Source organism: Ranitomeya imitator, chromosome 3 (genome assembly GCF_032444005.1).
Source record: "Ranitomeya imitator isolate aRanImi1 chromosome 3, aRanImi1.pri, whole genome shotgun sequence".
Lineage (NCBI taxonomy): Eukaryota > Metazoa > Chordata > Amphibia > Anura > Dendrobatidae > Ranitomeya > Ranitomeya imitator.
The window spans coordinates 757,186,069-757,201,411 of NC_091284.1; the positions used below are offsets into that span (position 1 = coordinate 757,186,069).

Consider the following 15,343-nt stretch of genomic DNA (forward strand, 5'->3'; position numbering starts at 1 on the left):
AGGCATCAGAGTGCTATACATTAGTTTTAGAATACATTTAGTTTTATTTTTTTGCGGACAATGGTCAGATAAAGGTCTATAATAATGGACACGTGTGAACATGCCCAGAGGCTATAATCGGGTATGTGTTTTATCTGTGAAAACCATGGACAGAACAATGAATGAATGAGACAATCAACTACGCACATACTTGTCAGTAGAAACGGAAGTGATGCATCTGTGCTACAGGTAGTCTGATTCAGATAGTAGCTGCCATGTAAATCATTATTGCACACTTACTCTTTAATATCTTTCAGTTGCTCTATATCTTGAATTTTCACATAGTCCGGGTCATGTGCGAGAAGATGAATTGTGTATGGAACAACATATTCAGGCAGGAGAGACAGCAGCTTTTCTGGGGAAAGTAATTGCTGTGTTATTTTTAGTATGGTAACAACACTGTGCATGGCTTTAAGCAATGTGTTCAATGTAACAGGAAATTTAGCAGCAAGTCCCAGTTATTTCCTGCCAGTCACCCATTGTTACTTTACATTAAATCAGGAACAAACACATCGCTATCTTTATGGCTCTAGCATTTTCAACTTTGTTTTCAGCCTGTCTAGGATATATTATTTAAAGGTAATATGTCAGCAGGTTTTTGCTATGTGATCTCAAAGCAGCATGGTGTAGGGTCAGAGCACTTGATTTCAGAGATATGTCACTTAGTGGGCTGTGTTTTCAATAACATCAGTTTTACCATCAGGAGATTAAAGGGAACCTGTCACCCCGTTTTTTGAGATTGAGCTATAAATACTGTTAAATAGGGCCTGCGCTGTGCGTTACTATAGTGTATGTAGTGTACCCTGATTCCCCATGTATGCTGAGAAATACATTACCAAAGTCGCCGTTTTCGCCTGTCAATCAAGCTGGTCTGGTCAGGTGGGCGTGTTCACAGCGCTCTTTTCTTCCCCAGCTTTCCGTTGGTGGCGTAGTGGTGTGCGCATGTCCAGAGTTCCGACTTCCCTGCGCCCACGTGAAGACACAGCGCGCGATCTGCGCTGTAATCCCTTGCATCGGTGGGGGCGGCCATCTTCCTGGGGCCGCGCGTGCGCAGATGGAGTGCTCTGCTGCACGGGGCTTCAGGAAAATGGCCGCGGGATGCCGCGCGTGCGCATTAGAGATCGCGGCGGCCATTTTCCCAAAGCCGAACTCGGCTGCCTACTGCCTCCTAGTCCAACCAAACTCCTGCAGCTGTCGCTATACAGTGTACACAGAAAGCTGCCAATCAGTTGTGTGCGCAGGGTTATACACAGCTCAGCATTGTGAGCTCTGCTAAATCTGCAGCAGGTTGTATCACAACTACTGCACACAATGAAATAAGTGACACATGGCTGGATTCAGGTTTTGTCCCTACATCATGCTGCTGTCAGATTACATAGAACAAATTGGTGACAGATTCCTTTTCATTTCTGCATCTTATTCATGATGAATACAATTTCTTTTCTTTTTTTTTTATTCAGGTTACTAGGGAAATAAAACAAAAAACTGTCTTATCCCTTATGTGCCCAATGACCTGAACACTGCTACAGTAAAACACTACAGAGGATCTCAAACTCATACATTGCATAGGCGAAATTGGTGAGAGCAGCGTACTGGGTACTTCCTCTGATGGGATCATGGCATGTGCAGTCAGTTATTTATTTTTTTAAAATCAGGATATATTTATATTACACACATTATATATATATATATATATATATATATATATATATATATATATATATACACACACACACATATATATATATTGTGTGTGTGTGTGTATGTATGTGTGTATGTGTGTATATATATGTGTGTATGTGTGTATATATGTGTGTGTGTGTGTGTGTGTGTGTGTGTGTGTGTGTGTGTGTGTGTGTGTGTGTGTGTGTGTATATATATATATATATACACACACACACACACACCTCAAAAAAATATAAAGGGTACACTAACATAGGGATTTTTGTGTACTAAATCCTTTTCTCCCAGCCATCCATTGGGGGACACAGACCGTGGGTGTATGCTGCTGCCACTAGGAGGCTGACACTAGATGATACAAAGAAAGTTAGCTCCTCCTCTACAGTATACACCTTCCTGTTGGCTCTCAGAGAACCAGTTCAGTGCAAAAGCAGTAGGAGATCAATAACAACATATGAAGGTATAGCATGTCACATTATATATGAGAGTATAGCATGTCAAGTTATAAAACAAGCACAAGCTAATAACAGGGTGGGAGCTGTGTCCCCCAATGAATGGCTTGGAGAAAAGGATTTTACGGTGAGTACACAAAAATCCCTATTTCTCCTTCGCCTCATTGGGGGACACAGACCTTGGGACGTCCCAAAGCACTCCCTGGGTGGGGACAACATCAGATCAGGCCCTGTGTAACCGCTACTTACAAGTGCGCCACCTCAGCCTGCAGAGTCCGCCTACCCAGACTCACATCTGCGGAAGTCTGGGAATTATAGCGCTTCAAGAATGCATGCGGACTGGACGAGCCCGCAAGCGTGCTTTGCTGACGCCTGATGCCTAGAATCCAAGAAACCTCGATAGACAGGGAGAAAGGCTGACATCTAACACGGAAGGACTCCTGGATAGTTTAACGAATCGACCTGGCTAACATGGCCGATGAAACGGCTAAACCCTTCCTGTAACCGTCAGGAAGCCTAACTCTTACCGTCAGGAAGCCCAAATAAAGTGTCCAACCTTTGGAAGGACGCTGTACTCGATGCATACCTACTCCAAGCACTCAGTTTGTCCAGAATATGGGGAACCAATTCCGTTTTGTGGACTGGTGCCAAAAGAGATGAGGGAAGAACGATGCCCTCATAACAGTGGGAATACAATATCACCTTGGTAACAAGGGACGGGGATCGCCTGTGGACAACCTTGTCTTGATGGCAATAAGGGAAAATGTCTGAAAGAACATAGCTGCTAGCTCTGAAGACTCGTCAGGATGACGAGATCGCAGAGAAAAAACGGCGACTTTCCTTAATAGTAAAGTCTGTTCAGATCAAAAGGAGTCTACTGTAAGACTCCCAGGACCATTAAAGGTCCCAAAGATCTAACGGTATGTGATAGGGAAAAACCACATTTGAAAACTCCCTGCGAGGAAGTCCCTACTTGCAGTTTTGTTGCAATAAGACGGAAAAATACTAGTTCCGCAAACGAAAAAACCTGACGTGGTCAGTGCGGATCTCCCAGGATCACGGGGACCCTTTCTGCTTCCGAAAGGCTCTCGGAAGTAGTAGAAGAGGGGTTATGGAAACTGGTACCCCAGATGAACCAGAGTATGCACTGCGATGGCTTTTGGATCTCGAAGCCAAACCATGAACTGGAGTACATTGGCGTTCAGTCTGGACACCATCCGATCTACATCTGGAGTGCTCCAGTGAAGGCAGATCTGATGGAAAACTTCCGGGTGAAGTTCCAACTCACTTAAGGTGGGACCCTGACGGCGTCTGCCACCCAGAGTTCTACTCCTGGGCTATGTAGTGCCAAGATCATCGAATGATAGATCTCGGCCCATCAGAGAATGTGAGGTACCTCGGCCATGGCGCCTGACTGTGGGTACCTGCTAGATGATTGACGTATGGCACAGCCGAGGAATTATCCGATTGAATTCAGATGGGGCGACCCGCCAGAAGACAGTGGACCTGCTGTAGGACTAGCCATACCGTTCGGATCCCAAGAACAATAATTGGGAGAAGACTGGCATCAATAATCACTAGTAACCATTGCACCAGGAGATAGGATCTCCCCTGGATGAGGAAGGAGCTCAGGGACTACCATCTGAAAGCCTGTTTGGCCTACAGAAAATGAGAGGAGCGAAGGAAACTGCTTCCATTGCCGTCACCATTTTTCCTAAGAACCCTCCTAGCAAATCAAATGGAATGAGGGGATGAGTGATCAAATGCGCGAGCTCCCTGTTGAAGGGCCACGACCTTGTCTCAAGGGAGAATTACCAACCTTCTGGAAATGTCCAGGATCATCTTCAAAAAGGATATCTGCTGGGCTGGAAATGAGGAAAACTTGTCTAAGTTTAGCTGCCAGCCCAGGTGAGAGAGGGTATCGCAAGAGATATAGACGACTCAGCGCAGTCCTGGAAGTGCAGCTAGAAAGTCGACCAGATAGGGCAGGATGACCATGCCTCTAGGGTGCAAGAGGAACATGACAGGCGCCATGACCCTTGTGAACACTCTGGGTGCGGTAGCAAGGCCGAAGGGCAAAGTCATGACTTGAAAATGCGAAAGTAAGCATCCCGAAAGTAGATGGATGCCAGAAACTCCACCTTTTTCCGTTGAAATAATGGCTGAGTGGAGGAACTCCATCTGAAGAAGGAGGACCTTGTCAAGCTTGTTAGAAGTTTACGGTCCGGGATCGATCTTACTTTTCAGTCCCCTTTTTGGAACCACGATCCCCTAGATCTAGACTGTCCTGGACAACCCTTCCACTGCTGGTTGGGTCTATAAGAAACATGCGATCCTTTGTTCATGCATAGGGAACGCCCCTAACTTCTCACCGAATAACTGACCACTCTGGTAAGGGAGTGATGTCAGAGGCTTTTTAAACACAGAGTACGCTCCCATTCTCTGAGCTATAATGCCCTACTGAGTGTAATGGCATTTGCTGCTAACAGCACCGCGCAACTAGCCGCATCCAAGAAGCGTGAACACAGTCTCCCGCTCAAGAGATTTGAATGGCCAGCTGTAATGTCTACGGAAAAAGGTTACTGTTGTAAGTAGTTAAGGTCTCTGACCAGGAAACCATTGCTCTAGCAACCCATGCGGCGGCTAAGGAAGGGTAGAGCGCTGAACCCGAGGCCGCAAGACAGGACGAACTACATTTGCTATCTGACAGTCCGTGGTATTTTTAATTGATGACCCATCGGGCAGGGATACTGTTAGGTATACCACAGGTGATTCTACCCGGTTAATTTACCAAGTGGCAGAATGCGCAGCTGCATCCAGCAGTTCAGGAAAAATCCGTCTCTTGCTATCGACGCTCTCTTTTGACTGTGCAGAGTTAAAATGATGAATCCTTGATCCACCATCCTCTTAACAGGGAAGTGGAAAGGGATCGTCCACCTTCTTGCATCATCTGCTAAATAGTGTTGATGCGGAGAGAGGTGCTCGGACACCAAAAAGGGTGCCTCTGTACATTCACAGAGTTCAAGGTCCCCGTGTAGACAGGGCTGGTTGTCCGGCGTTAGGCCTGGCTGCAGGAGAGGATACATGGAGGCGACACTCCATGTGCTCATTTGTTGATGGTGTGGGGAGATCGGTGCCCTTTAAAGGACCAGACGCCCCTAAAAATCAGACCAGACATGGCATCCCACGTCACAGGGGGTATACGTGGAGGGGACACCTCACGTGTTTGCATATTGCCTGAAAAAGGATACCACGCTTGAAGAGGATTCTGTCCAGTGAATCGCTTATCCGGACGCTCTCTGTCCAAGAGAATGGCAAATGCTCTACGAGGGAGTATAGCCTCCTTATGAGTGACACTGCGTGATCTAGAGCAGAACCGGAGTTTTCGTCAATCTACAGATTGGTTGATATAAGTAGTCAAATCCATTTTTTTCTGAAGCTCTTGCGAGTCCAGATCCAAGGCAATATCCGATCCATATTCAGAGTCTTGTTCTCAGCAAATCATTGGTGAGGGATCAGGAAATGAAGTTTCCGTTTTCTAGACGCCTGTACATTTATAGATGTCTGTACGATTCTAGAATACTTGCGGCCCCTGCTAGCCGACGGCTCCCTTGTAGGAGAGGGACCATCTATATCGGTCCTTCAAGCACTCCGACCCACAGAGGGTTCATGGAGGGATTCAGTCTCTTGGTCAGAGAAGCCATGTATTGCGGCAGTGACGAAGCCCACTCAGGGGAACTAGGTACTCTGGGATAAGCTGGGATCAGCGGCGGAGGGCTCCTGAGCTCATTTAGGGTGACCAGCTACGAACTGGTCATGTACCTTTAAGACAAGTGAATATTGGTCATGAGCCTTTAAGACCAGGAAATACAGGTTCTGTGCCTTTAAGACCAGGGAATGCTGGTCAAATGCCTTTAAGACCAGGGAATACTGGTCACGAGCCTTTAAGATCAGGGAATAATGGTCATGTGCCGTTAAGACCAGGGAATACTGGTCATGTGCCGTTAAGACCAGGGAATGCTGGTCAAGTGCCTTTAAGACCAGGGAATGCTGGTCACGAGCCTTTAAGATCAGGGAATACTGGTTATGTGCCATTAAGACCAGGGAATACTGGTCATGTGCCGTTAAGACCAGGGAATGCTGGTCATGTGCCATTAAGACCAGGAATTACTGGTCGTGCGCCTTTAAGTACAGGAGGAAAATGCAGGTGGAGAGAGCAGTACTTCCTTACCTGGGTACTGATGTAGCAGCATATTTGTGCCCCTTTAATGCGTCGTCCCTGTGTGAGCCGGCTGGGTGGTCCAAGATGGCCACCGAGAGTTGCAGAGGTGGAAAAGTCTCGCAGGGAGCGAGAGGCACCAATTTGGGGGGCGGAGCCACAGACGCAATCTGGGCGAAGCTTCGTGACTTCCATGAATAAGCCCAAACCTGGCCTAAATTTCTGCAGCTGGTGGGAGCAAAACCAAGGGTAGAAGTAAGGGGCGTGTTGGAGTGGCCGAGAGTGCTCCCGTGCCAGGCGAGAAGCGCCAGAAAAGTGGGCGGAGCCTCCTTAGCGCGCCATAGTGCAGGCGCGGCTTCCGGGATGCGGCCTACACATTGGCTGAAGCCGGGGGCTAAATTTTTGCAGCCGGCCGGAGCGTTACCTCAGGGAGGTAGGCTACAGGGAAGCCGTGGCTGAGGCTGCCTGTCAGCATGTGAATATCCCACTGCAGAGGCCCATCGCCGACTGGATCCACTCACCATCGGTGCGCGTCCCGGCATGGAGCCAAAGCAAGACACGTACTGATGAGGAAAGAGCGCAAACTCTATTGTTCTGCTGCATGTCAGGTATTGCAGAGTGGACGGTGCAGGGATAAAGGGGTAACCCTCAATTCCTTTGTTAGGGAGGTGGAGAGGAACCGTCCGCCTCTTTGTGCCATCCGCTTTAACAGTGGTGGTACAATGAGGGCTGCTCGAATGCCAAAGACAGATTGCCTCTGTACCCAGGCCCAGTTGTCTGGCATTAGGCCTTGCTGCAGAAGAGGGTAAGTGGAGGCGACACTCCATGTGCTCGTCTGTTGATGGTGAAGGGAGATCGATGCGCCCTTGAAGGGACCCGTTGCCCCTAAAAATCAGCTCAGGCATAGCATTCCACGTCGAAGGAGAGGATACGGAGAGGCGACACTCTCCGTGCACGCCTGTTGATGGTTCGGGGAGATCGGAGCCTTGAAAGGATCCGTCGCCCCTTCGTTGTAAAAAGTGAAATCAAAAATGTAAAAGGTAAAAATAAAATAATAGTTTTGGGTCTGAATAGCAGACCCGTCCGTGTGCCTCCTACGCACTAAAAGCAAGAACTGGTTAGCTGAGAGCCAGCAGGAGGGTGTATACTGCAGAGGAGGAGCGAACTTCCTTTGCATCACTTAGTGTCAGCCTCCTAGTGGCAGCAGCATACACCCACGGTCTGTGTCCCCCAATGAGGCGAAGGAGAAATACCACATCCTAGGTTTCTCTGAATGAAATATTCCAATTGCAAATTTTTATTCTTGGATAGAGGAATATCTTCAGAACAATAAAACATAATTATCAAAGTAAATCAAAATGAATGTCCCATGGAGGTCTGGAGTTGGAACGATACTCAAAATCAAAGTGGAAAATGAAATTACAGGCTTATATTATATATGCCGCCTGCCTGCCAACTCTGGGATGTGAGATGTGTGTGGCATTTCAACACTGCAAAACTCAGCTCATGGACTACAGTGGAGTTGGTACTGAAGAAACGCGAGCGGACCATTGCTTCTTATCCGATACAACCTCCTTAGCACCCAGGACACCAAGTTCACTTAATTATGAGAAATTTAATATGAGCCAGAAAAATATCTGGAGTGCCTTTCTTGATGCTTTTTACAATAATAAGTGAGCACCATGGAATATTCAGTAGAAGTACAGTGAATAGAAATGTGACTGTTACTGATAACACATACAGTTGTGGCCAAAAGTATTGACACCCCTGCAATTCCGTCAGATAATACTCAGTTTCTTCCTGAAAATGATTGCAAACACAAATTCTTTGGTATTATCTTCATTTAATTTGTCTTAAATGAAAAAACACAAAAAGAATTGTCCTAAAGCCAAATTGGATATAATTCCACACCAAACATAAAAAAGGGAGGGGGGGGAAGTATTGGCACTGTTCGAAAAATCATGTGATGCTTCCCTAATTTGTGTAATTAACAGCACCTGTAACTTACCTGTGGCACCTAACAGGTGTTGGCAATAACTAAATTACACTTGCAGCCAGTTGACATGGATTAAAGTTGACTCAACCTCTGTCCTGTGTCCTTGTGTATACCACATTGAGCATGGAGAAAAGAAAGAAGACCAAAGAAATGTCTGAGGACTTGAGAAACCAAATTGTGAGGAAGCATGAACAATCTCAAGGCTACAAGTCCATCTCCACAGACCTGAATGTTCCTGTGTCTACCGTGCGCAGTGTCATCAAGAAGTTTAAAGCCCATGGCACTGTGGCTAACCTCCCTAGATGTGGACGGAAAAGAAAAACTGACAAGAGATTTCAACGCAAGATTGTGCGGATGTTGCATAAAGAACCTCAACTAACATCCAAACAAGTTCAAGCTGCCCTGCAGTCCGAGGGTACAACAGTGTCAAACCGTACTATCCGTCGGCGTCTGAATGAAAAAGGACTGTGTGGTAGGAGACCCAGGAAGACCCCACTTCTTACCCCGAGACTGTTCTCTGGTCAGATGAGACAAAAGTAGAGCTTTTTGGGCAAAGGCATCAACATAGAGTTTACAGGAGAAAAAAAAGAGGCATTCAAAGAAAAGAACACGGTCCCTACAGTCAAACATGGTGGAGGTTCCCTGATGTTTTGGGGTTGCTTTGCTGCCTCTGGCACTGGACTGCTTGACCGTGTGCACGGCATTATGAAGTGTGAAGACTATCAACAAATTTTGCAGCAAAATGTAGGGCCCAGTATGAGAAAGCTGGGTCTCCCTCAGAGGTCATGGGTCTTCCAGCAGGACAATGACCCAAAACACACTTCAAAAAGCACTAGAAAATGGTTTAAGAGAAAGCACTGGAGACTTCTAAGGTGGCCAGCAATGAGTCCAGACCTGAATCCCATAGAACACCTGTGGAGATATCTAGAAATGGCAGTTTGGAGAAGGCACCCTTCAAATATCAGGGACCTAGTGCAGTTTGCCAAAGAAGAATGGTCTAAAATTCCAGCAGAGCATTGTAAGAAACTCATTGATGGTTACCGGAAGCGGTTGGTCGCAGTTATTTTGGCTAAAGGTGGTGCAACCAAGTATTAGGCTGAGGGTGCCAATACTTTTGTCTGGCCCATTTTTGGAGTTTTGTGTGAAATGACCAATGTTTTGCTTTTTGCTTCATTCTCTTTTGTGTTTTTTCATTTAAGACAAATTAAATGAAGATAATACCAAAGAATTTGTGATTGCAATCATTTTCAGGAAGAAACGGAGTATTATCTGACAGAACTGCAGGTGTGTCAATACTTTTGGCCCTAACTGTAGGCCCGGCTCCCATGTGAGCGCTACGGAGGATGGCATGAGGCATTACTTACCGCTGACGGCAGCGTGCTGCTTCAGATACTCCCTCCGTACGTTAATATTCTTCACCAGGCACTGCCTGGCATGTGCCCTTCTCTCTTTCACGGGATCTTTTGCACAAAGGGCGCAAATTGCCATATATTCAAGTGGAAGCCTCAATCTAGATAAACCTTTGTGTAGCTTTTGTGCAAACAGCTGTCTGACTTGGTAACACTCATCCTAAGAACCAGGAGAAAACACAATGATCAATAGAGCCCATAGAGGACCTTATACTATAAAGCTGCCTTGCACATTAATAATAATCTCTTTATTTACATAAAGCCTACATATTCTATAGCGCTTTACAGTTTTTCTAATCTAAATTCCCTACCAGTATGTGTTTGGGAGGTCAGACAGAAGCGGACCGCTATCTAATGTGTGGGTCTCAAACTGCAGATGTGGAAGAAGAGGGAGAAGGACCAAGCATGTGGTTCTTTGTTTGAAGCAGCGCTAAGTTTCTACCCTAGGATTTAGGTTTTGGCTCATCTCCATAGCCGCCACTGAAAGCATTACTAATCCACAAAGCAGGTCTTTGGGGAAACTTTACCAACAGTTTTCTAAGGTGTAAGCCCACTTTAGAGTGTAGAAGTTGAGTGGCATATTTTAGAAACCTTCAGCTCCCACGTACACACATTATACATCTCAAAAACATTTCTAGAATTCGCCCTTTTCTTACTTTCGACTCTGCAAAAACTCTTACTGTTTCACTTATTCATTCTCGTCTGGACTATTGTAACTCTCTACTAATCGGCCTCCCTCTTACCAAACTTTCCCCGCTCCAATCTGTCCTGAATGCTGCTGCCAGGATCATATTCCTCACCAACCGTTACACCGATGCCTCTACCTTGTGCCAGTCATTACACTGGCTACCCATCCACTCCAGAATCCAGTACAGAACTACTACCCTCATCCACAAAGCACTCCATGGCTCAGCACCACCCTACATCTCCTCTCTGGTCTCAGTCTACCACCCTACCCGTGCCCTCCGCTCCGCTAATGACCTCAGGTTAGCATCCTCAATAATCAGAACCTCCCACTCCCGTCTCCAAGACTTTACACGTGCTGCGCCGATTCTTTGGAATGCACTACCTAGGTTAATACGATTAATCCCCAATCCCCACAGCTTAAGGCCGGCTTCACACTCAGCGTATGAAAATACGGTCCGTATATTACGGCCGTAATACGCTGAAATGTCCCGAAACTAGTGGTCCGTAGCTCCTCCGTAGGCAGGGTGTGTCAGCGTTTTTTGCGCATGGCATCCTCCGTATGTAATCCGTATGGCATCCGTACTGCGTGGTTTTCTCGCAGGCTTGCAAAACCAACATACCGCTATAGAAATGATCCATGTGTCCCAAAAAGAAAAAAAAAAAAAAAAATATATATGTATATATATATATATATATATATATATATATATATATATATATATGTATATATATATATATATATATATATATATATATATATATATATATATATATATATATATATATATATATATATATATGTCATTAGACACATATATGTATATATATTAATATTTATTCCAGCGCTATACAGCTTGAAAGCCGGTAATTCAATTACCGGCTTTTTCTTTCTCCTTCCTAAAACCCGACATGATTTGAGACATGGTTTACATACAGTAAACCATGTCTTCTCTCCATTTTTTTGGCAGATTCCACACTACTAATGTCAGTAGAGTGTATCTGCAAAATTTGGCCGTTCTAGCTCTTAAAATAAAGGGTTAAATGGCGGAAAAAATTGGCGTGGGCTCCCGCGCAATTTTCTCCGCCAGAGTAGTAAAGCCAGTGACTGAGGGCAGATATTAATAGCCTGGAGAGGGTCCATGGTTATTGCCCCCCCCCCCCCCCCCCCCCCCCGGCTAAAAACATCTGCCCCCAGCCACCCCAGAAAAGGCACATCTGGAAGATGCGCCTATTCTGGCACTTGGCCACTCTCTTCCCATTCCCGTGTAGCGGTGGGATATGGGGTAATGAAGGGTTAATGCCACCTTGCTATTGTAAGGTGACATTAAGCCTAATTAATAATGGAGAGGCGTCAATTATGACACCTATCCATTATTAATCCAATTGTAGTAAAGGGTTAAATAAAACACAAACACATTATTTAAAATTATTTTAATGAAATAAAAACAATGGTTGTTGGAGTATTTTATTCTACGCCCAATCCAATCACTGAAGACCCTCGTTCTGTGAAAGAAAAAACATAATAAACCAACAATATACTTACCCTCCGCAGATCTGTAACGTCCAACGATGTAAATCCTTCTGAAGGGGTTAAAACATTTTGCAGCAAGGAGCTTTGCTAATGCAGGCTGCTCCTCGCTGCAAAACCCCGGGGAATGAGTCTAAATATAGATCAATGAGCTATATTTAGCTTCATTTGCGGTGAGGCGCCCTCTGCTGGATGTTCATAGATCGTGGGAAATTTCCTAGAAAGCTCCCAGGCTTTCTGGGCAAGTTCCCACGATCTATAAACAGCCAGCAGAGGGCGCCTCACCGCAAATGAAGCTAAATATAGCTCATTGATCTATATTTAGACTCATTCCCTGGGGTTTTGCAGCGAGGAGCAGCCTGCATTAGCAAAGCTCCTTGCTGCAAAATGTTTTAACCCCTTCAGAAGGATTTACATCGTTGGACGTTACAGATCTGCGGAGGGTAAGTATATTGTTGGTTTATTATGTTTTTTCTTTCACAGAACGAGGGTCTTCAGTGATTGGATTGGGCGTAGAATAAAATACTCCAACAACCATTGTTTTTATTTCATTAAAATAATTTTAAATAATGTGTTTGTGTTTTATTTAACCCTTTACTACAATTGGATTAATAATGGATAGGTGTCATAATTGACGCCTCTCCATTATTAATTAGGCTTAATGTCACCTTACAATAGCAAGGTGGCATTAACCCTTCATTACCCCATATCCCACCGCTACACGGGAATGGGAAGAGAGTGGCCAAGTGCCAGAATAGGCGCATCTTCCAGATGTGCCTTTTCTGGGGTGGCTGGGGGCAGATGTTTTTAGCCAGGGGGGGGGGCCAATAACCATGGACCCTCTCCAGGCTATTAATATCTGCCCTCAGTCACTGGCTTTACTACTCTGGCGGAGAAAATTGCGCAGGAGCCCACGCCAATTTTTTCCGCCATTTAACCCTTTATTTTAAGAGCTAGAACGGCCAAATTTTGCAGATACACTCTACTGACATTAGTAGTGTGGAATCTGCCAAAAAAATGGAGAGAAGACAATGTTTACTGTATGTAAACCATGTCTCAAATCATGTCGGGTTTTAGGAAGGAGAAAGAAAAAGCCGGTAATTGAATTACCGGCTTTCAAGCTGTAAAGCGCTGGAATAAATATTAATATATATACATATATGTGTCTCACTGACATATATATATATATATATATATATATATATACCTATTCTATGTGTACACATTTATTCTACCTATTGGACTGTAAGCTGTCAGTGTGATTTTACTGTACACCGCACTGAATTACCGGCTTTTCTCTCTAACAGCGCTGCGTATTTCTCGCAAGTCACACTGCTTGTCCGTGTGAAATCCGTATTTTTCACGCTTCCATAGACTTTCATTGGCGTATTTCTTGCGCAGTACGGTGACAAACGCAGCATGCTGTGATTTTGTACGGCCGTAGAAAGCCGTATAATACTGATCAGTAAAATACGGCAGATAGGAGCAGGGGCATAGAGAATAATTGTGCCGTATTTTTTGCGAGTTTTACGGACGTAGTTTCTGCGCTCTTACGTCCGTAAAACTCGCAAGTGTGAAGCCAGCCTTAAGCGTACTCTAAAAACGCATTTGTTCAGACTGGCCTACCGCCTCAATGCATTAACCTAACGATCCCTGTGTGGCCTATTTAAAAAAACAAAAAAAAACAGGTTCCTCGCATTATGTTCTCATTCACTTTAGGCAGTTAATAGCCCTCTGTGTCTGTACTGCTACATACTTAGGCAGTTAACTGGTTCATGCAGCTTTACATGAACACCCGAGCCTTACACTATGACTGGTCCGAATAACTATAGCATTTGTTACCATCCACCTCTCGTGTCTCCCCTTTTCCTCATAGTTTGTAAGCTTGCGAGCAGGGCCCTCATTCCTCCTGGTATCTGTTTTGAACTGTATTTCTGTTATGCTGTAATGTCTATTGTCTGTACAAGTCCCCTCTATAATTTGTAAAGCGCTGCGGAATATGTTGGCGCTATATAAATAAAAATTATTATTATTATTATTATACATCACATAGGTGAGCAGCAGCCACACAGCAGGGAGGGTGAAGAGTGCACCTCCTCACAGAGACACCATAGACACAAGTACTGGACTCCAAATATCACTTTTACTGTACAGTGGGGCAAAAAAGTATTTAGTCAGTCAGCAATAGTGCAAGTTCCACCACTTAAAAAGATGAGAGGCGTCTGTAATTTACATCATAGGTAGATCTCAACTATGGGAGACAAACTGAGAAAAAAAAAAATCCAGAAAATCACATTGTCTGTTTTTTTAACATTTTATTTGCATATTATTACTGAGCTTAATAGAATAGTGTTTGGCCCAGGACTTCACTATAGATTTACTGACAGCAAAGAAGCTTCATTTATACTCCCACTCTTGCCTTCACAAAAGGCAGAAATAATAAGAGAAACACGAACAACCCATTAATAAACCAATGGGAGAGCATTCAAAGTGGTTCCATAGTAATGGTGGTGGTCATGGCTTGGTAATAAAGGAAATCTATGGCGCCAATATGAACAGTCTCTTTTATAAGAAGCAACTTCATAGTTTTTCTAAGTCCATCAAACAAATAATTTAATAAGAATGTTGTCCTAAAAAAAACAAAAAAAATCCTTACATTGACCACGAGGGCACACAGCTGATACTGCTCCAGGGTGATGATTTCATGGTAACATGGCTCCTGTGCTAGCTTCACTATCGCACTACCGGCTGCTAGTCGGAGCCGTGACATGTCCGGCTTACTGCATGGAAGAAAATATTAATAGTTATTTTAACTATAGATAAAAAAGGAGCCGTTTACTACAAACATACTTAAAAGGTTTTTCAGCCCATTGATCTGTGATAGGATAAAATAATAAAAGCAGATGTTTATCACCCCACCAGGGTCCAGAGCTGCCTCTCTGCCGCTGCTTCAGTCTTTGTTGACAGGCTGCAGTGATGACGGAACAACTACAGGGCATATTATAGCTGCAAGCAATCACTTGGCCCATCTACAAAGGCAGGGCCAACAAACTTAATGGCTGCAGCGTTGATGTGAACAGTCTGCCAAAAAAAAATTGGAGGAGTAGCAGCAGCAGAGACGGCATGCTGGACCCACGGACAGCGAGTAACAACTCCTCCTATTATTGCTACCTAGCACTGGCCGATAGGCTGAAAACCCTATTCCTAGAAAACTACACTGAATAATATTTTACTGTGAACTCGTATCATATGTATTATCATAAGAAAAAAATGTTGTAAAGCTGTACAACTACTGCGAATTTGTGACTTTGTACAGATTGTCCCAATGTACTA

The 15,343-nt window shown here is 44.6% G+C and overlaps 1 protein-coding gene across 1 annotated transcript in view; it reads right to left on the minus strand.

The window, feature by feature from the left end:
- Positions 1–15,343, minus strand: part of PDS5B (PDS5 cohesin associated factor B) — a 225,703-nt gene that overhangs the window by 32,090 nt on the left and 178,270 nt on the right. The window contains exons 24-26 of the mRNA XM_069758991.1: positions 14,667–14,790; positions 9,751–9,955; positions 280–394 (exon numbers count right to left, since the gene is read on the minus strand). Coding sequence (XP_069615092.1) covers positions 280–394; positions 9,751–9,955; positions 14,667–14,790 — 444 coding nt within the window. The remainder of the gene's footprint in view (positions 1–279; positions 395–9,750; positions 9,956–14,666; positions 14,791–15,343) is intronic.